This window comes from Aspergillus sclerotioniger (genome assembly GCF_003184525.1).
Source record: "Aspergillus sclerotioniger CBS 115572 chromosome Unknown BO94scaffold_10, whole genome shotgun sequence".
Taxonomy (NCBI): Eukaryota; Fungi; Ascomycota; class Eurotiomycetes; order Eurotiales; family Aspergillaceae; genus Aspergillus; species Aspergillus sclerotioniger.
Genome location: NW_020291000.1, coordinates 207,612 through 230,296, shown reverse-complemented (window position 1 = coordinate 230,296; position 22,685 = coordinate 207,612). Strand labels below are relative to the sequence as shown.

At 52.1% G+C, this 22,685-nt stretch overlaps 7 protein-coding genes and 1 non-coding gene across 8 annotated transcripts; 3 read left to right on the top strand and 5 right to left on the bottom strand.

Moving 5' to 3' along the window:
- Nucleotides 1–17: 17 nt before the first annotated feature.
- BO94DRAFT_545077 (uncharacterized protein) lies at nucleotides 18–1,840 on the bottom strand (the record flags this gene model as incomplete). Its single annotated transcript, XM_025613217.1, has 2 exons — nucleotides 18–422; nucleotides 497–1,840. The coding sequence occupies 2 exons, from the start codon at nucleotides 1,838–1,840 to the stop codon at nucleotides 18–20; spliced, it is 1,749 nt and encodes a 582-aa protein (XP_025468697.1).
- A 948-nt stretch (nucleotides 1,841–2,788) lies between these two features.
- On the top strand, nucleotides 2,789–4,644 carry BO94DRAFT_564995 (Zn(II)2Cys6 transcription factor; the record flags this gene model as incomplete). Its single annotated transcript, XM_025614467.1, has 3 exons — nucleotides 2,789–2,946; nucleotides 3,002–4,270; nucleotides 4,449–4,644. The coding sequence occupies exons 1-3, from the start codon at nucleotides 2,858–2,860 to the stop codon at nucleotides 4,642–4,644; spliced, it is 1,554 nt and encodes a 517-aa protein (XP_025468696.1). The 5' UTR covers nucleotides 2,789–2,857.
- Nucleotides 4,645–5,041: 397 nt separating this feature from the next.
- BO94DRAFT_463147 (uncharacterized protein) lies at nucleotides 5,042–11,154 on the bottom strand (the record flags this gene model as incomplete). Its single annotated transcript, XM_025608010.1, has 3 exons — nucleotides 5,042–5,680; nucleotides 5,726–10,750; nucleotides 10,804–11,154. 3 exons carry the CDS (start codon nucleotides 11,152–11,154, stop codon nucleotides 5,042–5,044), a joined length of 6,015 nt encoding a protein of 2,004 aa, XP_025468695.1.
- A 1,193-nt stretch (nucleotides 11,155–12,347) lies between these two features.
- BO94DRAFT_584329 (uncharacterized protein) lies at nucleotides 12,348–13,663 on the bottom strand (the record flags this gene model as incomplete). Its single annotated transcript, XM_025615616.1, has 8 exons — nucleotides 12,348–12,409; nucleotides 12,456–12,498; nucleotides 12,544–12,669; nucleotides 12,723–12,967; nucleotides 13,018–13,194; nucleotides 13,249–13,392; nucleotides 13,444–13,486; nucleotides 13,541–13,663. 8 exons carry the CDS (start codon nucleotides 13,661–13,663, stop codon nucleotides 12,348–12,350), a joined length of 963 nt encoding a protein of 320 aa, XP_025468694.1.
- A 1,079-nt stretch (nucleotides 13,664–14,742) lies between these two features.
- Nucleotides 14,743–16,069, bottom strand: BO94DRAFT_555506 (isopenicillin N synthase family dioxygenase; the record flags this gene model as incomplete). The annotated part of the gene is made up of 7 exons (XM_025613802.1): nucleotides 14,743–14,811; nucleotides 14,862–15,033; nucleotides 15,081–15,217; nucleotides 15,279–15,403; nucleotides 15,527–15,704; nucleotides 15,761–15,868; nucleotides 15,920–16,069. The coding sequence occupies 7 exons, from the start codon at nucleotides 16,067–16,069 to the stop codon at nucleotides 14,743–14,745; spliced, it is 939 nt and encodes a 312-aa protein (XP_025468693.1).
- Nucleotides 16,070–16,413: 344 nt separating this feature from the next.
- On the bottom strand, nucleotides 16,414–16,487 carry BO94DRAFT_t129. Its single transcript has one exon. It is a non-coding gene; the product is annotated as a tRNA-Val (tRNA).
- Nucleotides 16,488–17,558: 1,071 nt separating this feature from the next.
- BO94DRAFT_463043 (Zn(II)2Cys6 transcription factor) lies at nucleotides 17,559–19,128 on the top strand (the record flags this gene model as incomplete). The annotated part of the gene is made up of 2 exons (XM_025608002.1): nucleotides 17,559–17,641; nucleotides 17,706–19,128. The coding sequence occupies 2 exons, from the start codon at nucleotides 17,559–17,561 to the stop codon at nucleotides 19,126–19,128; spliced, it is 1,506 nt and encodes a 501-aa protein (XP_025468692.1).
- Nucleotides 19,129–19,497: 369 nt separating this feature from the next.
- BO94DRAFT_22416 (uncharacterized protein) lies at nucleotides 19,498–20,994 on the top strand. Its single transcript, XM_025606241.1, has one exon. It carries the CDS (start codon nucleotides 19,594–19,596, stop codon nucleotides 20,605–20,607), a length of 1,014 nt encoding a protein of 337 aa, XP_025468691.1. The 5' UTR covers nucleotides 19,498–19,593; the 3' UTR covers nucleotides 20,608–20,994.
- Nucleotides 20,995–22,685: the final 1,691 nt, after the last annotated feature.

Sequence of the window (22,685 nt, the reverse complement as noted above, 5' to 3'; positions counted from 1 at the left end):
CCTGTCTAGGACTTGTCCTAGTCCACTGCCAGGCGGACGGCATCGGCCCCAGTCACCTCCTTGATGTCGTCCAAAACATCCTTGATAAAGGTAAAATGGTAACTCCCTTTGCGAACATACCCGCCAAGAATCATCCCAGCCACTTCGCCATTGTTAGTAATGAATGACCCAGCGTCTCCTGGGCCCGCAAAGTTGCGGTCTTCAAAACCTCCTAAACTATACTCGTATGTCACATCTAAAAACGTCCAACCTTTCGTGCCGGATATTTCCGACATCCGGGTCTGCAGAACACCTAATTGTCCCTCGGCAGCGCCGGTTTTCCTGCCAGAATTGAATAGTCTCTTTCCATTCCCTGGAAGAGTATTCATATCCGTCCAGAAAGGGGCGCCTCGCCCGGTCCAATCATCAGAATAGGCGAAAGGCTATATACGTAGCACATATCGTGTTAGAATATCATCGAAAAGCAAAGCGGAAACGGCGGGGGGGCTTGTCATACCTCAAGTGACCCTTGTCGCTCTTTCATAACCTCAATCAAGGCCCAATCCATGAGACAGGGCTTTTCAACTTCGTTCTCCTTACTCCCATCTGCCATACGGATCTCTCGATATCTAGTACGATGCAGACCACTTCCAGCGCAAACGTCGCCGAGATGGTAGCTCTTATCATCGAGGAACTTTTGGTGCTCGGCCCTCCTTGTCTCGTTCCCTGTGCACGCTGCACGGTTGATGGCGTCTTTTAAATCGAAGAGACCCGGCTGATCGACCTGCAAGACCTTTCTCACCAGAGGGTCATCGAAGCCAGGGGCATTCAACTTCCACCTCTCCAGGCCGTCTTGTGCGCCGGGAATCTTCTTTAATTTATCCTGCTGACTGGGCAAGGTAGGATAGATACTATGAAAGGAGGTCAGGTAGAATCGCTGCCAGTTGGAATCGCCTTTCATTTGGAGCTCCACAACTCCTCCCAGAGTCGCCGAGGTAGCAGAGCTGTCACGGATGCCGATACACATCCCCGGTAGGACCTCCTTGGAAGAGTTCCTCAAAGGGAACAGGGGAGCGGATTGGTGAGTCAAGGTGTACGGCCTAAACTCATCTTTCATGAACAGAACCGCAAAGTCTTCTTTACCGAGTCGCTTCAGGATCTGCGAGACTTTCTCCATGTCTTCGTCAAACTGCCGTTCTGAGTCCAGCTTGATATTGACAATTATGGTTGTGGGGTTATCATCCTTGAATAAACATGTGCCGTATTTCCAAAATTCCAGACCCGTCCATTCCTCGAAGTAAAACCCATCCAAAATGGCGTTTCGGATATCTGGCCATTGTTCAGCCTCTTCGTTAGTAACGGGATGAGTACACGGAGACTCAGCCAGATTCGAAGAAATTATCTCTACTGAGATCTCCGGGTCCCCTTTAACGACACGCTCATGGATCTGTTTCGCGACATCCCGCCACTTGTCAGCAGTCCCGTCATTTGCAACAACGATGATTGTTGGTACTGTCGCCGGTTCCGGATTGACTTTGGACAATCGGCCTGCTAACATGATTTCTCGAAAAGAAATGCCTGCTTTACAGAGTATATCCCCAGTCTTCTTCTTGATATCGTCCTCTTCGCGTATCAGGATCGATTCCGGATCGAGTGCTATATTTCGATCTGTTGTGGGTAGACTGCATAAGTAAGGGCCCCCAGCTCGCTGACCTGACTGCAGAAACCCATCGCTGTCGATTTCGAAGGGTTTGTTGTCGTACAGAGGAGCAAGACCAGCCCTAGACCCAGAGGGTGCTGGCGCATAGTTCAGAGCGTGGGCACGCAATCGAGGGATTGATGATGCATCTTGCATGGGCATATTTGCTCGGTGAAGACGCAGATACCTCACTCAGAACGTATAGGCAGACAGAAGGCGGAAAAGGGTTAAGTAAAAAAGATAGGTGAGCCTTTCGTAAATAGTCCGTCGATCACTGCTGATTTCCCAGGTTTGACCCATGAAAAAGATGCAATCTGGTACCGATGATACAGTTCCGACTTGAAGAGGGAGGAAGAAGGGGGAGGACGATGCACCTTTTATAGCTTTCTCTGGATCGTCTAACTCAAAAAAGATGGGAGAGTGCCTCTCACACGCAGGCAAGTCTCGTATGGAACTGCCCGGTCCTCTTGTACGATCAGCCAACGGGTCACGTCGGGGGTAGTCTGTCAAAGCAATGGGATATTCCTGTGGCTTTGGCATAAAGTACTGTAAGTTCCGATTTTCTTTGAAGTCTATTCCAACCATCAAGGCAGGCCTCTTTGTCCACCATACTGGCCATCGGACCCAAGCGAGCTTTGCATCTTTAAGTCGGCACTGCTATTTTCGTAGCCCTCATTAAGTAAGCTATTTGGTGAACGGGTGTAGAATCTGATCAAGACAGTGGATTATTTGCAAGGGATTGATGGGAAGAGTTGAAGAGTTGGAGGGGGCCCGGGTCAGGTGATTGAGCGGGGGTTTCTTTGTCCGGCCTCGTCTTTTTCTTCTTTTTCTTCTCTTTCTTCTCGCAATGCCCCCCCCCCCCCCCCCGGAATATCCATCTTATCTCACCGACAATCATCTGGCCAGTCGGGCCCAACACTTGGTTGTCTCCGATTGATTTTCTGGTGGCCACTAGTGGCTTTAGCGCGCCACTAGCAAAAGACGTTGATGTCAGTCTCATCGGACACTCGGCGCAATAATCATGATTGGCCCACACCCTTGCAGGGAATCATTCCTTCGGCGCTGACATATAAAGAGGACGACGCCAGGGCTTCAGGGTAACGCGGCTCTGCCGAGCTTATCGACCGTTGCTAGTTCCTTGTTTCTCTTCCCCCACTACTACGGAGTACAGCATCACCAATGCCCGAAAGAAAGGTTGTGCCAGCAGCTACTGGCCGACGGCACCGAGCTGCTCAAAAAAGATCCAAAACGGGCTGTCGAACCTGTCGGTAAGTCTTTGGACGCGCCGATGGGTGACGTTCATCCTTGCTAACCACCCACCAGAGCACGCCGCATCAAATGTGACGAAGGCCCTGGTTCCTGCCGGAATTGTACGTCCACTGGCCGAACCTGTGATGGATACGACCTGCACCGACTCCCCATCAAGCGGGGCCTGGGCCCCATCATAGGAGTAGGTCCTGGCCGGTGTATGACGTCCGATGAGAAACGCGGCCTTTCCTACTTCCAACATCACCTTATCCCCAATTTCGTCGTATTCTTTGACTCGCCATTATGGCAAGAGTCCATCCTTCAGTCGTGCCACGCCGATCCAGCAGTGTCTCATGCTGTCAACATGTTCAGCGCTATCCATCAAGACGCCGAAGCAACCGGCATGCCACTCGCCGGGGTCAATTGGCAAAATGCGCGGCATAGATTCGCAATGGAGCAGGCATCCCGGTCCTATGCACTGTTGAGACAACGCCGGGCCTCGGTCGATCCACAATTCCGCCATGTCATGCTGCTGTGTTGCCTGCTCTTTGTCATGTCGGAGGTATTGTTGGGACAGTATGCCAATGCCATTGCCCATCTACGAGGTGGCCTACGGTTGCTGCAAGAGTCAAAGCGCCTTGGTTTATCCGTGTGTGGAGCTTTGATCAAAACGTTCACAAGCTTAAATCTGCAGTCCATGCACGCTGGGGTCATCGAGTCGGTCCTGTATATAGATGACGGGCAGCAACACGATGACCGAGCCGCGTCAGATGTCTTCCACACTTTGGAAGAAGCACGACAGGCTCTAGGCTGCATCACAGACAAATGGACACCATTTGTTGCCAAATGCTGGCGACTATCAGAGACAGAAATCATGGCAGATTACGAGGCCCTATGGCTCGAACGACGGCAAGTACAGTCCGCATTCGAGCAATTCATGCCCCGATTTGAGCTATTCTGCGAAACCTCATACACCAAGCTCAGCCACAAGGAGCAACGAGGGACGAATCTCATCCGCATCCAATATCTCGGCATGATAATGGCGATCAAAACAAGTCTACGCGATGACCATGATCCCAACTTGCTGGTTTCCGAACAAGTCGGTCTTCTATCAGCGAACGAAGCCCTCATGGAGAACTTTTTCGACCGGCCAACTTTCTCCCTAGAACCGGGCATTATTGGCGGATTATACTCAGTAGCGTCCAAATGTCCGGATTTGCGCGTTCGTTGTCGAGCCATCGAGGCCTTGCGCTCGTGGCCGCGATACGAGGGGATGCTCAATTCCCAAAACGCAGCTACAGCCGCGGTGAAGGGCGTGAAGATGGAGCTGCACAAGTTGCAACAGTGTGGCATAGACGTGGAGTTAGATCAAAGCTTGCTTGAGGTGCTCAAGTTCTTGGAGACAGACCAGAAGACAATCAAACGTAGATGCTAGATAACTGTATGCCAGCTTGCTAATCACAGTACCACGTATGATAAGACACGTAGTTAGAATAGTGTCGTCACCCTGTCTGATATACAGTAATCTCAGGATCAGTCCCACTTTTATCCCTACTCAAAGCGGGAGCGCTACTGGCACGCCAGCTATGCTAACCACACACCTTTTCAATCTCTACTTACCACAACAGCAGGAGCTTGCTTTTCAATATACTGCCTTTAATGTATCCATGCCTGAGGCTATGTATATGCGCATCAGGCGGCTACATAGACTTCTGTAAGTCCTACTACTACTACTAAGACCCTGAACGAGCCATTGGATAGATAAAACTCTAAAATACGTGAGGCCCTGGATAAGACCAGGATAAAATACTAGATACGATCCTAGATAAGGTCCTACGCAAAGCCCTGTCTTTACAAGACCATACATAAGACTATTTTGAAATTCGATCCACAGCCTACGCAGAATCTTAAATCCTGCATCTTAAGGGGTGTTTCTACAAACCAACCTGATCAAATCCAACAATAAGACGAACGAAAATATTAAATAAAATTAACTCAAGCACTATTATTACACTACCTATATCGCGATATAAACACTAATTACATACATGACTGGCAATCTTGTGTCCTCTGATATCCATCCCTCAACGCCGTGTTACATCGTAACTAATACTACTACAATGCAGTGATGGAGAGCCGTTTGGCTCCCGCATTTCCCGTCAGCAAGGCTGACCCGCTCGACTGGCGCAAATGGTTCGAGTGCTTTGCTGCTTCTTCCACATCCAGACTGAAGCGCCGTGGCCGCTCCCACATGCCCACTGACTCGTCCTCCGTTGTCGACGTCGCTTCCAGCTTCGCTGAGGATAGTCCGAACTTGGTTGCTATCTGCTGGACTCGTTCCTGCGCTGCTGTCGCGTCGATTGCTGCACTTTGTCCTTCCTTGGCGAGCCGCGATTGCGCCCGCTGCAGGAGCTCCAGATGCTGCGTGACTGCGTCTACCGCCGCTGTCTGGTCGTCCGTCTCGTCGTTCAGCAGCTCGGCCAGCGCCGTCTCGTGTAGAGCCGCCGCGGCGAGGTTGTTGCCTGACGCCGTGTACAGTCCGGATAGCAGCTTGTTCATTTCCAGTGTGACCGGGTCCGAGTTACCCCACACCTGGCGCAGGTTGTAACAGATGTCCTTGCCGAGCGTCGTGGCGGCTGTGACATGGCCCTGGCAGAACCGAGTCTCGACGAGGCGCCGGCCAATCCAGACCACCGCTGGCAGCGTCCAGGTCTTTTGCACAATGCGGGAGGTCCAGAGGTCGGTGAGGATAGTCTGTATTGTTAAAACAGTTACCAAACAAATATGGAATCAGCATACCTCGAGATCCTCAAACATTTCGTGTTCACCTAGAACAGTCACAAGATCGTTGAGCTCCTCGAACGGAAGGTCGGAAAACTCCATCGGGCTTTCCCGCGCATTGGCCATGATCTCCTGCAGAAGGGTCTGTGACTCCAACGACATTGCCTTGGCCGTGGTGGTGTCGGTGCACTTGTTCACCTGGTAGCCATTCAGGTACAAGCACATCTTAATTGCAGTAAAGATGCTCTCCATCACGCGCAGCCCATCGGTCAGATGGATGAAAGAGTGGAACACGCCAGTCACGTCGGCAGCATCCTGGAATCTAGACTGGTTGCATAGATCCCGGACCATGCTCGTCGTCTGAGTCACAATGTTGATGTTGTAATCATCGTGCAGCGACTCGCGTCGGCACATGGAATAGAATTGATACACAACATCCTTCTTGCGGAGCGGCTGGGCAACCGACAGCGTGTTGCAGAAGTACTCGTACAGCTTGTCCTGGGTGCTCTGCGCAGCCGCGGCGCGCTTCTGCTCTGCTTGCAAGCGATGCAGCTTCTCACCCGCCGCCAGCGTGGGCATCAAGTCATGACTGGCCAGGCTCTGCTGGAAGACGCTGTACACCTGGCCCTCGCGGGACAGGTCGTCCAGGATCTGGCGAGCCGTACGCGTCCGGCCAAACACCTCTTCGAAAGCAGACACAAACGCCGCCGGCCGGTACTCGTCGAGGTTCCTCCGCTGGGCTGCTGGAGTATCATGGATGACCTGCTGGTGCAAGCTGTCGATGAGCTGCCACCCTTCAGTCGTGTAGCCACATTCTAGGTAAATTTCCGCAATTTGACGAGCACGGTCGACCAGAGCATCATGGTTGGCAGTGACATGGATCACCTCATCGGCGTGTTCATTCAGAAGCTCCGCTCCCTTCCGCTGAGACTCGGGGTTGCCTTGGAGGGAGTACATGCGGGCGATCTCTCGGAGCCACATCAGCGTAGTCGGAGCGGACAAGCCCTGCTGCTGCTTGCATAGTGCAAGCTCTTCAGTGTACAAGGCGCTAGCTTGCGGCGACGTATCTTTATTACGCATGTACAGCTGGGCCATGCGGTGCTTAATGTCCATCGGTAGCGGCTGTGTCATCTCGGACAGAGGGCGCGAGGCCTCCGAAGCAGGTACCCAGTCGTTGGTCCTCAGTACCTGCCGGTAGAGATCGATGGCCTCGGTGGTATGGCGGTCGTTGCTGGCACAGAGTGCAGCGAGATACATAGTTGCATCGCGGGTGCGACCGCTGGTAGGCCCATACAACTTCCGGCACAGCTGCTGGTGCTGCGAGGCAACCTGATGCCGCTCCGCGTAGCCTGCCTCACGAGAAGTGCTCTCCAGAATAGCCATGTACCCCGTATAAGTCTTGGGAAGCAATCCTTCCAGCAAAGCCCGATCATAACCGTCCTTCTCGTCGAAGCGCACCAGTGTCGGCCACAAATGGCGGTACACCTCGAGCGCAGAATCCCATTTCTTGTCCTGCTCATAAAGGGTCACAAGAGCCACGGCCGCACGAACACCAGACGAGGAGATCTTGCCATCGCGAATGCAAGCCGTGTAGATGTGGCAGTAGCTGTCTTCCGCCTCCATGCGCCGGTCCAGCCGCAGAGCCAAATCGGCTTCGTAGTAACGACTGTCCAGTGTATGCTTGTCATGCGCACCCAAGCGCGAGCTGAAGAAGTCACTGACTTGATGTAGGAGCACCAATGCCTTGTCAAATTGGAACGTGGTCTCATAGAACTCAACCACGGTCTTTGTCACGGAAGTGACGGCCGGGACCGCAACTTGGTCCGCGGTGATCGAGGCCTTGAATGCATTACCATACACAGTTGAAGCAGTAGCAACATCCAGGCGACGGAACAAACAGTACGCATAGTCGAGCGCAATGCTGGACATGAGTGGGGTCAGCTCGGACGAGAACTTGGCCTTGGCTTGAGGATCCTCGACGGTAGGCCAGACGTGCTTGAGCACGGCCCAGGAACAGTCGGAGCCTTGACGCCACTCCTCCTCCCGGATGCATCGCGTTGACAACTGGTGGGAAAGCATCAGGATCGACACCATGTCACGGTCACTACCGGCAGACGCCAGAGTGTCCATCCAACCGGGCAAGAGTTCGTGGTCTTCGGGCGACAACGCGGCCAATATGTACTCGGTTTCGGCAGCGGTGGCATCCTGACTCGGGATCATACCCTCGGTGAGTGATTCCGCCAGAGACACTGCCTGGGGTGAGTACTGTTGCCCAGAGGACCGGTAGTACTTCCACATCTGCAGCGCAAGTGCGCGGTCCATATCACTTAGATTCATCTCCCGCGCCTCAGCGCGCAGTTCCTCGGCCTGTTTGACCATTTCTGGGGACCTGACGCCGCCCTCAGCCTCGAGCTCGGCAGAGAGCTCGCGAAGAATAGCCGTGGCTTGGTCAGAGCGACCCTGGCGGCGCAGGAACTGCGAGTAGTAGAACGCAACTTTGGTCTTCTGGTCCCAGGCCGTGGTAGTGTCGACTTCGCGGGCTGAAAGACCCGTCCATAGTCGGGACAGCACCGTCTCTGCCTTGGACGTGTGGCCGTTCTGCTCATACAGCTGAGCCAGGTAAAGCGAGTAAGCAACCCGACGCGGATCGGTCGCATCCATCGACTGAAGCATGGTCTCATACTTGGTGCGGGCCAGTTCAAGCGCCAACTCGTCGGGAGGCGCGATCTTGAAGTGCTTTGTGAGGAAGTCGGCCGCTTGCATGGTTTCCGACGAGTGAGCCCCGTATGTTTGCACAGTCTGGCGGTAGAATGTCTTCGACACGTCGTACGCGGCATCATTCTGCTTGTTCTGCTGGTACGTGTTGACCAGTCGATCAAGATATTGAAGCCGCTGAGCGAAGCTGATGTCGGACGAGCCCCAGCCAGCCATGGCCATGTCGCGCAGGGCGTCAGTCTTCAGACCGGCTGCACGATCCGCGCGACCAGCACCTTCCGGCGTGGTGACCAGCATCTGCTCCAAATCATGAGAGATAGTACTGCTAGTACCCAGCTGGCTTCGGCTGAGCGCCCACGCCTGGTACATGTGATCGTTGGCCCAAGAAGCATGCGCCTTCTCGGCCGCACGAGCGCTGAGAATCAGACTCTGCAGGACAGCGGGGGAGTCGCTACCAAGTACGACTCGCCGAACACCGACAGACAACCGGTATAGTTCCACAATACTCGACCGGCTAAATTGCGACTCACGATTGGTGAGCTCTAGCTGTGCGAACAGCACGGTATCAGGGAAAGCGCGGCGGAAGGATGTAGGGAATGTGAGCTCGCGGTCCGACGAAGCCATTGGCGAGGCCAACATGTGGGAAAGCCAGTATCGAGCGGTGTATTCGAGCAGCACATAGGCGTCCAGATAGCGGTCGCGGACATCAACGCTCATCTTGTCCCAGGAGACGGTGACCTCGTCGGACACGGAGCGACGCACCCACGCCAGACAGCGGATCAGAAGATCATAGTGGGCGTCCGCCAGAGAAAATGGAAGCTCTTGGCGCATCTGGGCTCGCGCTTGGAGATGTTCGCGGATCATGGGGTGGCGGAACGAAACAAAGCCATCACGCACAGAGACCAGCCTATTCAAGGGCTGGAAGACATCACGCTCCACGTTCGGTGGCCGGTGTGCAACCTTGAGTGTTTTCAAGTCAACAGCCAGTAGCTGCTCAATTTCCGGAATGCGCAACGGCCGCTCACTAGCTGCCAACCAGGCCAGCAGGCTCTGCGTACCCACACGGTTCAGATTGATATTGCGCAGGTGATAGTCAATGAGGTCGCCCAGCGTGTTTGGCATCTTTCCAACAGCTGCTGTCATGTCGTTATACGTAGTCTGATAACTCACGGCCTCGGCGGCCAACTGCGCCCACACAAAGCAGCCCTGGGAGCGGTTGACAATAGATGTAGTGAGAGACTCGCGCTGGGATGGCTCCAGGCCGGAGAATGAGGAGTCCGACAGCATGATATCTGTGACGGCTTCCTGGAGATCCTGATGTGTTGTGGCGGTATTCATAGCAATCTGGTGGGTGTCGGTACTCTCACGGACGGGCAGCAGGTCGGTCGACATCGGTCGGCTGAAGATGATCAGTTTCGACGGAGTATTGGCGACGGTGTCCTGGAGCAGGCCCAGAAACGCGCTGACCGTAGTCTCTGCGTGTTTCATCTGGTCAAATCCATCAACCACGAGCATGAAGTGTAGGTTGGACTGGACCGCCGTTCGAATCGCGGTCCATAACTGGCCTTCCACCTGTGGATCAGAGGCGCCCGAGACGGCCAATTCCAGAGCGCCCGTCACAGCTACCAGAATGGCATCCTGGGTCTTGCGGCTGCTCACGCAATGGTCGAGCATCTGGATCAGGATGCACTTGAGGATACTGAGCGTTAGGGTGGAGATTGGAACATCCGATCGGATGGCAACAGGAATGACATTCCAGATGTCGTACTCCGAGGAGGCTTGGAGCCTTTCAACCGTCCATTGAGCCAAGGCACTCTTTCCTGCGCCTGGATTGCCCCGGATCATCATCATGCGTCGCCGTCCCATGGCGAACGTGGTAAGATGGGGCTCGAACCAAGAAAAGGAGCCGTCAGCTAGAGAATGGTTGTGACCTTCGAGCAACATCTGCAGCGGACGATCCTGCAGCTCTAGAAACTGGTAGATAGCAGCCAGGTCCACGGTAGTGTGTTGCTTGGCAGTGCCGGACTCTAGGACCAGGGAGAAGATACGTCGCCAATGCGTAATGAATCGATTGGTGTAGCGGAAGAACGCAGCGTCTACAGCAGAACTCATCGCCTGCCAATGCTGCGTCCGTATGCCCTGGCGATATTCCGAGGTGACATGAACAACGAGCTGCAGCAAATGGGCATATATCTCGGCAACCTGCTGCTGAAGGGGCCGGGAAACCGGGAAGAAGGTCTCTTGCTGGAGCAACAGGGAGATTCCGAGCGTGACGCGACCGTAGCGACCGAAAAGGCTTTCAAGAACATCGATATGGTCAATTCCCATCTACCCGTAATTGGTCAGTCTCAAACTGGCTTTAATTCCTACAGGAACCTTACCTCGAGCAACAGCAGATTAGTCCCCCAGACCATCTGGGTGGCTTCCTCAGCCCCGTCCATGAAGCTGTAAACCGAGTCCCGCAAGGAGCCGACGGCGACAGCGAGCCGAGAGGCGCGCCTCAGGGCACCATCAAGTCGACTCCCATCTGGAGGCATGCGCCGAAGCCGCTCCGCAGCGATGGTATCGAAGAAAACGTCCAGAGTCGGCGATTTCAATTGAATCTCTCGGGCCGTCAGCCCGAGACGGGTGGGACACTCCTGGGAGACGGTAAACACCGTCTCCCGCAAGATTGGGAGCGATGCTGTGCCCCCATTCACAGCATGGGCTCCCATATTGTGATTGGAAGACATTACTGTATCATTTGGGGTTGAATTATGGGGAGCATAGCATGGAGCAATTGGCTTCTCGTTGTACGTGGTTGTCGGACGGTATATGAATTTCCGATCCCTCCACGAGGGTCGATGATGCGAGGACAAGCATTGAAATCCGAGTCCTGAGCAATTCTGACATCATTGTATTCTCCCCTTTCGGCTCGTTGCTTGCTTCCTGCCATGGAGTCGCACTCGAGGGATAAACTGCGGCCTGACCGTGGTTCGAGGACACTAGGAGGAGTTTGTCTCGAGGGTCGATCGTGCAGGGGAGAAAGCCATTCCGGCGCGCTGCCAATAACCATCGACCGGGCCACGTGATATTGGCGTAGTCGTGGTGTCATGGGCTTCATTGTTGACTCGAAACTAAGGTTGCGGTGCGTCATGAGAAGTTGAAAGTCAATGACATCATGGAAGTCGAGGTGATAGTTTGCATGCGGGCAGGGCATTAACTGACTTTGTTGGGTGGAGATAGTCACAAGCACGAGGTTATATAAGCTGGCAAGGCCGATCATGACAGTGTGAATAGAATTGCAGACGCGGTCATGAGGGGACGGAAAAGCGAAGATGAGGTTGCGATGGAGTTGCGATGGAGCGCGCGGAAGCCGCCCGGGCGTCACGGGGGCCCCACCCCTATACATTCCACCCCCCATCCCCATCGATTAGCAGATTAAGGATGGCTGTCGAGTGATTTCATTTGTGCTATTTATACGTATACCTCTCTGCTTGTCATGCCATTGCCATTGTTTTCCCCGCCCCTGCGATCCGAAACTACCAAGCACGTACACATACACATACGTAAAAGAATCGAGTCTGTCTTCTCCCCCGACGCACAAATTGTCCGAGGCGCAGAATGATCTGGCCCACCACGATGACCCCTATCCCTGCTCGGAAATGTCCGGGAGGCTGGCCCGGCCATCATGGGTACATGGTTACCACGGTAGACCCTGGCCTAGCGAGTACTGTGATCGGGTCCAGTACCACTATGACCCCAAGCCACTGGACACATTTGGTGGTCAAGTCGGAATTCTTTGTTGTTGTCTCAAGTAGAAGCATGCATCATCCATTGAAACAAGAGTCATGTTGATCCACCCAGTTCATCCACTTACAAACCACGACACCCATGAAGTGAAACTCTGTCAATGAATTATGTCACTTCCTGTCGGAGATTGACTTCATCGCCAAGCGATCCAACGCAATCGCTCCATCCAGCCACTCCAGGAACGCTCGTTTAACCCTGGCCCTGGTTAGTAATGGCCACTGGGAATCCCGGTTACACTCACCGTAAATGAGCGCGTCAACCAATCCTTGGGACATGATGCATATCTGTGGCTCCGTTAGTGGAGCCCTAGGAAACCTCATTCTGATCACCTTTTCTAGAATGTCCAGCGCCAGTGGAGCACGCATTCCTGTTGTGCCTTGGTGGATTCGTACAACAGTGGGAATGACCCAGATTATTGCATATACTGTCGGGTATATCATCATTCGAAAAGAAACCTGAGTAGCTGGTCACTTAGCTAGAAGAAAAGGGCTTCGAGAAAATGAATAACCTTTTTCAGTGATTGTGGCGAGCGATGGAGCCGGATAGAGCTGTGGCCGATATCCAGAAGCTGCCAGTGGTGTGGATCTGTGGGGAGGGTCTCTAGGGTAACTTCGTGATCGCTTGAGATCGCTTTGTGGGACCGATAGAGGAAGAGGCCCAGACGAGTGTAGATACACATGATGACAAAGATGATTGCCCATCGTGTGATAAAGTTCGCGAGAAGGCGGACACGGTCACTGGTGAACCAGCACCCTGATACTTATCAACTGCGCGTCTCAAGCCACATATATAGGGGGGCATACAGCCACCGGTATTCCCATATCCAACGATAACGAGGCCTAGCACTGCCCACAGGAGGGAGAGACTCCATGGGACACACCAGAGGATGATTCTGTGGTTCTGCATCCAGGATGCGGCTCGAGTATGGTCCATCAGGATCAGGTAGGTGCAAACCCCAATGGAGAGAATCCAGTAGTCAGCTAGCAGTAACTAATAGTCAATACTTGTGCACCAATCACGTCTTTCTCTCTTACTTTGCACGACAAATGTCTGGGCCATGAACCCATTGAAGTTGCAGAATTGCTCCAAGGATGAGCTCCATATCTCGGAGCCTGAGACATTCAGGCCGGTCGAGATGACGACATTAAATGCTGCCAAGAATTCACTGACTCCAAGACCTGGGCTTGTCAGAGATGGCTAGTCTGTTTCTTTGATATGGATAACAGTACCAAGTATCAATTGATGGCGGAAAGTACGCAAAGTTGGCACAACCTGTCGCGCATCAGTAACTGATAAGAAAAGACATAGTATCGGGGACGTTCTCACGAGGAAGCTCAAAATAACCCATCCTGATCCTAGCATAGAAGCCGCCGAAACAATGAGAACAAATCGCGACAGGAACTCTTCGGCTCCCGTCCGCTCAGGCGCCGAGAGTGCAACGTGCTCCATTGGGTATTCGAATGGTTTGACACAGCCGTGCTTACATACTGCAGCGTTGTCTTGAGGGGAAACGAAGAATGGACTTGCCAGTACATGCGGCATTATAGCCTAGATATGATCTTGCCGGCCACCTCCTATCAAAGCTGAAGCACCCGCGGAGTTGATCACCCCACTCCCAGCAGCGCCGTGGAGATCGACACCCATGCACAAGATGGTCCGGAAAAGCAATTCCTGATCGCGTGCTTCTGGGTTGATCGTGGCGTAGACTTGGTGCAATGATTTCGGCATCTCAAATCCTTCAAGAGTCGCCTTTCGATGTGAGAGATCCAGCACCGCAAATTTCCGGACATGATGGGATTATCATGTTGCTCGTTGACATCAATGTCACGCTGTCTCATTAAAGCTGCCATACTGAGATGTATTAAGTCTCTACTGAAGAACCAAGCCTTCAGCCTTCACCAGGCCAACGGCGCGAGATGCGGCAACCAGCTGGCGACCTCTAACCCAGGAGTAGTACGGTAGTCTTTGAGCACGGATGCGCCCTTATCATGGCCTGCCTGCATAATCACCCAATCCACTTCGCGATTGTTGAGATTGCTTTTTTCCGATGAGATCGTGTTGAGGCTGAGCAGCGACCCAAGTTTGAGGCTTTTAGTCAGAATAATGCAATATAATTGGGCGGAAACGGACCTGCTGCCTGCTGCTGACGAAAACTCGTTCCCGGCAGAGTTATCAGCCACTCAATCGATCTGGGATCATGTGTCCTTTGAAACAGCACAGGCACCTGACGCTTGCTCCGAGGAGCAGCGACTGATTTGGCGAATTCTGGTCGCTCAAACTATTGGAAGTGCTATGGTATTTTAACAATGCCACCTCAGGAGGATCCTGGATGTGCGTTGATGCTCGGTGCGCAAGGGCGACCAGGACTATGCTGACCCATTAATCCTCCGACGTCTACGCTATCGATCTGTGCCCACTCATGCACCGGGTTTCTCCAGGGCGGAAATTGGAAAAGTGGCAGTTTACACTTACTTCCTTGGTCAGTCTCATTCCTGCGATATCTGATTTACTCCCTGTCCTGAATACCCTCAATTCTCCTCCACAGGCGGCTCCGGCCCATACCCAACATAGGCCGTAGTCAACTGGTGACGCACCCACTACCAATGTCAGCCTTTGCTGCAAATATACATGAGGTCTTCCAACTCACCTGGCCTGCTTTGAATGATTGCCTGCACGCAGGTCTGTCCTCCGAGATGCAATTCGGCAGCACCGACACCGTAGTCTCATAATTTACGCCAAAGAAGAACGGGATGGTATATCGTTCCTGCCCGGTAAGGTTGGTCACCCGGTGGATTGTCGATTTGAACCGCTTGTTCGTCCTACACACATCAATTGTCTATTCAAAGTTGAGGGCGCTCACCATTACCAAATGGACAAGCAATCTGAAATGTTCACGACCAAGGTCCCTGAAATGGGCGGCGCCAGGATCCATTCTTGTCGAGCGTTGAGGACCTGTAACGCTGGGACTTGGTCTTGCGACAGGATGGTAAAGCACTCATAGTCCTGGTAACATATGTCAGTCGTGTGAGCACGCGCCTAGCTCTGTCTTTGAGGGCCAGCCTACCGTATGCTCTCCTAGCCCAATTCTTACCTCATTCGCAACCGGTTGAGGCGGGTAGTGTAGCATCCTCGACGTCGCCCCGGGGTATTTGACCATCGGGTCAAAGAAGTCCTCCGGTAGTTCTAGGGCTAACGCGAAGATTCGTATCAATGCCCGGCATAGGGTCAACGCCTCGGCGAAGTATTGGAGATAGACCTCGCGGAAACCCGGGAGGACATCCTCGCCAGGCTACTGGTTGTCTCCGTATAGACCATATGTGTCGGGAGGAAGGGCGTCATGGGGACTTTTCAGGGGATCTGCTGCTGTCTCGTATCCGATGTCGAAAGATTCGGAGAAGGCTCCGGGTGAGGTGGGGTCTGGCTTGGGCGTGGAATCGAGATCCGTGCCTGTGGGTTGCTCGGAGTAGAGGGGCATGAACCCGCGATATTTCTGGTTGTGTTAGTGGATAGTCATTGATGTATATCTGAAAATATGCTATGATATACATTCGACTTTCCGATATAGTAATCCAATTTTTGCTTCTCCGAGAGCCTGAAGAACCGGTGCGCCATTGCATGGAGAGACGAGATGAGGTCTTCGGCGATCCCATGATTCTACGATCGCTGTCAACGATTTTGATTCAAGGTGGGCTCAGGAATATCTACCTTGATGTAGAAGAACCCGACCTGCGTGCAGGCATTGAAGATGTCTTTCGCCAGCTGTTGGCGCTCCTTGAGCAACGGGCTCCTTAAGGTGGAGAGGTCGATGATTGGGATCTCATCGAACTCGCCTGGTTGTGAATTGGGAGGTGGCATTCTTTATCCTTGATGGAAAGAGCAGCTTAAAGCAGGATGATTGAAATCAGGTCTCCGTCTTCTTGAGCCATGGCACGCAGGGAGTTGAAGCACCGTTCTTCCATTGTTATCTCCCGGGCGGGCTTATCACCCCGCACGGGGTCTTATCACGGCCGACATCGTATCAGGAAGGGGGAGATTCGTCAGTGTTGGAGAAGAACTATAGTAGGGTGTTGTGACATCGTGAGGAGGCAGTTGATATCGGTGCCTTTTAGAAGGGTAAGGAGAAAATAAAAACAGGAGGAAAGAGAAGTACAATGGGGAGGAAACGGAACTGAGACTGGCCAGAAAAAAATAAAAAAGAATGACCAGACTGGGGCTCGATCCCAGGACCTTATCGGTGTTAACGATACGTGATAACCAACTACACCATCCGGCCAGTTCTTGAAATACACCTCAAACTTTGAATCTATATTGCTCAAATTGCATTGTCATCTTACTTCTTCCATCATAGTTTCGGGCGCACCATCCCGGTTTGTTTTCCTCAACACCCTCACCACCCCATCACAACAATATCAGGTTGTATCATCAGAGTACATCTGGGTACTATGAAATTAGTCTTCAACCATCGAGTTGCAATGGTCGTCCAATGTTGTTTATTACATGGAGACCAATCCGGAAAGTCTCACTGATACTGGAGGTGGTGAGATATATATATGTTTTGTTCCCACCACCTCATCCCTATATTCATTCTGTCTTTGATTTCAATCAACCCATCACTACAGATGCAAATATGAGGCGAAACTGAAGCCTGACAGACTCCCTATCTCTTCAGAAACCCGAAGTGTATCCTCTGCTCCCTCTCCTGTGGACCGTGGCATGTGTGCTGACGTGAGACCGTTACCACAAGGCTCCACCCTCTTGCAAGTTTCCTCCGTGATTATTCGATCCTGCAAGAGCCTCGCGAGTCCAACAACCTATTGCTAATGGTTGGCTATCACTTGAATGAAACTGCTAATTTTCTATCGTAGATGTGATCACGCCTGTAGTATAATCGGTCATGCTAGTGCTACATGGTGCTAGATCACAGCTACTAAGATCATCTAGCTTATGTCCAACAAGACATCCTTCAGGGATGGTCTGAGCGAAATCAATGACCCATTGCGGCCAGTATTAACATACGAGAGTGATTCCAGATGAAAGATAGAGTCTCGCCCTGCTATTGGTACCTATATAGTACAAGCGGATTCTGACTGTTGGGGATGACTGACTGATGAATCACCAAGCCTCGCCCCCACACGGCTGCGAGTCGGCCACCGGCAACAACCCCTGGGCGACATCCAGTGACACCCCCTCACAACAGGGCTAGCCAGTAGCCTAGAGCTCGGGCTTGATCCTGGTCCCTCGTGGTCACAGCCAAACCGAGAGCCGCACTTGATGCTGAACTAACTTCTTTCCCTTACTTTTCCACAAACCACTCCAGATCATAGCGCTTCACGTCCTGACCAGGATGGCACAAATCCAATCAAATCTACTATCCAGCCGTAAGAAAACGAAAGGGACGAGATCTAGGACGGGTTGTCGAACTTGCCGGTAAGGGAAACACTGCTGGCAGATCAAGGAAAAACTGCAGTACTGACGAGGTCACCGCTGCCAGCATCCGACGTATCAAGTGCGATGAATCCCCAGGGCAATGCAATAATTGTATTTCTGCCAATTGGAAATGCGATGGGTATGATACACACCGGTTGCCACGAAGAACCGACTCGGGGCTGCGCGATATGGGCACCCGCACAGGCTGGTCGATGACCGCGGACGAACATCGATGCTTTTCTTACTTTCAGTTTCACTCTATTGCGAACCTGACCGGTTTTTTCGACTCGAAACTCTGGCAGCAGCTGGTCCTGCAGATGTCGCATGCCGACCCGGCTGTGTTTCATGCAGTCACCATGTTAAGCGCTGCGCACCAAGAATCTGAGGCGCATGGAATGCAGATATCCGAAGGAACGCACCATCGAAGTCGAGGGTATTATTTCTCGCTCCAGGAATCCACGCGGGCCGTAGCGCTCCTCAACAGACGCCGTACCTCACAGGATCCCCAGCTGCGCCAAACAATCCTCGTATGCTGTCTGCTCTTTGTCCTATCCGAGGTGCTCTTGGGGCATTGGGACCTCGCATTTACGCATCTTCGCAGCGGTCTGTATATCCTGAGGGAACTTGAGGCTCACAAGCAACTTGAGTCGGAGATTGAACCCTCCCTAGTGGTGGTGTTCCGGCGCTTGGATATGCAGTCTTCGCTGTATGGAGCCGGGGGTCCAATCTTGTCCCTAAAATATGACTCGTCCCGGCAACTGTTTCGGCCTTCCTTCGAGGGATTCACGAGCTTTGAGCAGATACGCAATGAACTGGCCAACTTGGTGGAGTATGGAGTACCCCTCTTCGCCGGGATCCGGTGCCTCTCCAGCCTTGACGCAGAGGCCGCAAGTGAGTCACTATATTTGGAGCAGGGACGACTACTTGGGAGCTTTGCTCAGTTTGCCGAGCACTTGAAACTCTTCTGCGAGCGGCACTATCACAAGTTAAGCGAGAAGGATCGCAAGGGGCTCGACATAATCGAATTGGTTTACTGTGGTCATATCCTGGCTCTGAAAATACTGTTTCTTGACGGCCCCGTGCCGAAGCATTTCATTCCGGATTTCCTTGTCGTGCTCCAGGCCCATGAGAGAAAGATCGACGAACTCCGTCGGCGTTCAGGCTTGGTAATGCATCATGTTATCATCGCCAACGTGTACCTGGTAGCCACGCGGTGCCCGGATCCCTGGATCCGTTTGCGGGCGATCTATCTCCTGCGATCTTGGCCGCATTTCGAGGGGCTTCACAGTTCCATCGTGGCGGCACTGATGGCATTTCAGGCGTTCAAGAGGGACTTTCCAGATTACGAGACAGCAAATTCGATGGTCCGGATGACTAAGAAAGACGAACAGTTCATGTTCGAGTCCATCAAGTCCATGAAGAAAGGCGCCATCCAGTCTGTTGTTCCGATTGTGAAGATGGCCGGACGTTTATATGGGTGTAAATGATCGAGATCAAATTCGCTGGCTCAAAAGCTATGCATTTTTTGGTTATGATATTGGCATTTGACCACTGATCATGTCTCTGGATGTTATATACCCTCTTTTTGATCCTTGATCCTGCTGATAGACATATCCGAGATGTCCGAGGTCATCTAGCAAATCCCATCCGGTTTGGCCGGCTTCAGACCTTACCGCCCAGTCGAACCTGGAGGCGTCGATGACCTGCAAGTACCGATGAGTATCATTTGATAGCGACGACATCAAGAGCATCCGTATCATGCTGCCTTATTCGCCCTGGCGGATAAATCCTGCTCCGTCGCCCCTAACGCCGAGGGGCTCGGTCTCCACCGGCACCACCGCCGAGTCGGCAGTGGGTCGCCTTGTTTGCGATTAGCTTTCCTCTCCTTATATGGGTATCATCCCCCCTCCACCTGGCACCGACATTTCGAAATCTATCTCACCACCGCCGCAATGCCTATCCCATTCTCCTTTGCCGCCCCCTGCTATGACCGGATGGTCCCTCTCGCGACAGGCGAGGTCCGCCCCGCCGGACTGGACCTCAACTTCGTCGAAGTCCAACACCCACGCGACGTGTTCGACCGGATGGTGCGCAACGCCGAATTCGACGCCTCGGAGCTCTCCAGCAGCGAATTCATCACCCGTTACGTCGCCGGCGACCGCACTTTTACTGCTGTCCCTGCTTTCCCACTCCGTACATTTCGACACGGATACATCGTTGTCAACACCGACCGAATCAAATCCCCCGCCGATCTATCAGGGAAGCGCATCGGCGTACAGCTATATACCATGACCGCTGCGGTATGGATCCGCGGGCTCCTCATGCACGAATACGGCGTCGATCTGTCGAGCATCACCTGGGTCGAAGGACGAATGGATGCGCCCGGGGCGCACGGAAAGCCGTCCGTGCTGATTCGCCGGGAGGGAGACAAGCCACTGGCAAACATCGAGAAAAACGAAAGCGGGAAATCGCTGAATCAGTTGCTAACGGACGGGGAAATCGACGCGACCATTGGAGCCGAGGTGCCGGGGTGTTTGTGGGACAACGAAAAGGCACCGCATATCCAGCGACTGTTCCCGAATTACAAGGAGGTCGAAAAGGAGTATTACCGGAAGACAGGCATCTTCCCGATCATGCATCTGGTTGCGATCCGGAGGGAAGTATACGAGAAACACAAATGGATCCCGACGAGCTTGTTCCAGGCGCTGAATGAGTCAAAGGAGCTGGTTCGGAAAAGGACATATATGCCAGGGATGATCCGGTGCATGTTGCCGTGGCTGAGGGAGGCGTTGGAGGAGACGATGGAGGTGTTTGGGGAGGACTGCTGGCCGTATGGAATCGAGAAGAACCGCAAGACCCTGGAGGCGCTGGTGCAGTATCTGTATGAGCAGGGGATGATTGAGCGGGTGGTGACGGTGGACGAGCTGTTTGCACCAGTGCAGGAGGCCCCGTTTGTTATCCATTAGTCCTGCTGATGAGACGTCTTGCCGCACTCCGAGACAGAAATCCTGGGTAGAGGAAGAAGATGAACTCGTGGATTACTATTTGCTCGGCGCTAAAACACTAGGTTAGGTCCTGACACCATGTAATGCATTCCCAAAAACATATAAAGATATTCTGGATGGCTAAACAAGGCCGTGAAATGCCCCGTGAAGGACTGACTCCATCAAGCGATTTTGAAAAACTCAGTCGAGTGTTTCGAGTGGGCTTATTTAATTACTTTGACACTGTTGCGTAAGAGTATTTTGGCTGATGGATGTGTAGTGAATAGGTAGACTGCAGGTCTCGAGGATCTTTGAAAGAAGCATTACATGGTGTGGCTTGCGCAAGGATTCAATAGAGAAGACGCTGGGGTTAGAAAAGGAGGTGTGAAAGATCTATGCGGATTCGATTATGCGGGTGTATATACGGAGGACTGGAATAGTACAATCTATTATATAAGATTATGGTCATGGAGAGGCATAGTTCGAGAGAATGCCATACGTGTCTTTAAAGTCGCACATGTATTCGACTATTTGACACGTTGGCAATTTTAGATAGCAGCGAGAGCCAGTGTTATAGATTAGAGCCATACTGGAAGCTCAATAGCCCGTACTACTTACTAGGATAACCTAGGAAGGTGAGATGGAGTGAAGATGATAGTTTTCAACTAACTAGACGTAGTGTCTGTATGTATGTATGTATGTATGTATGTATGTATAGTATCTATAATAAGGCTTTTTAGCTAGTGAGGTAAACAGTGGGAAGCCCCATCTATTATCTTATCAATCATCACTCCCCTTAATTCCAGGGAAAGGCTACTCAAAAAACCGCATGCTCTATACTGCAATACAGTGAATAACCCCACAGACCGGAGGAACCGGTACGGAAAACCTACAAATAAAAGCCCAAGCAAATACAGTAATAGCACCCCGGACTCTAGAATCCCTATAAGATAGATATAGCAAAGACAGAAGGTAACGAATCAATTAACCACAATCCTCTGTACTCCCTTTTAGAGCATCCCCCCTCTCTCTCCTCTTCCTCCTCATCATCTATATTCCTTTACTCGTCATTGTTGCCTTCCATGGCAATTTCTTTCCAACATCTAGATGTGCACTTACTGCTCAGTAACCATCCTCCACAGTTATACGATCTCCCTGCATAGCATAGGGATTCTTGAGCTTCATACGCCTTCGCTCAGTCAATCATCAGGATGTCTCACATCTTCTGCACATCCGTAAGGTTCGCGTCATCCGTGTGCTCTCCCTCAGACAGAACGCCTTCCTCTCCCATATGCGTAGCTGACTGACTGAGCGCAGGATGTCTGCTGTATTGAGATACGTAGACAATGTACCTATATGCTTGAAACCTTGCAACTCGGCTGTTTTGTGGTCTTATATTGACTGTTACTGAATGCGCTTCGCATGCTTGTTGTTACTGCTACTGGTGCTGGTATTGGTATTGGTGCTATGTTAGCCACACCATATCTCTTTGAGGCGTTGGATAGCATTGAAAGGATTTCGCAGACGTATTTGCTGTGTATTGAATACAAGATAGATGATGATCAGACAATCGATGTTTGTTTGCTGCTGTTGTCAAAGGGCTTGAACCAGAATGCTACAATACCATTTCTGGGGTTGACGATGGGATTTGTGGAGATGTTGGTATGCTAGTATGGATGCTGTCTAGTTGGAGAGTCTAGAGAAGAGGAGAGAAGGAAAGGAGAAAGGAAGATGGGGAGGTAGCGGAATAAATAGAAGAATGGAGAATATTCAATGATACGAGACGAGCTGGTCTGTAGTCATTAACTGGGTAGTATGCGTAAACTCCCCACGGAAAAGATAATCCTTTATATAGTTGCTAATATTCACAGATACAGTTTAAATACCATCGTGTTAAAGTTAATTACATTGTAGTCTGTATCATTTGTCAAATCTATATTGGGAAGGACGTGAGCTGGCTTCAAAGTAGGGCATTATCTGTCGGGTAATTGAGAGACCCTGGAAAGTGGACACATGCTGGTCTGCTGCAGAGCTTGCAGGGTTGATATCGGCACTCGGCT

Coding starts and splice junctions, on each gene's coding strand:
- BO94DRAFT_22416 (XM_025606241.1), top strand. CDS start 19,594: ATGCCTATCCCATTCTCCTTTGCCGCCCCCTGCTATGACCGGATGGTC.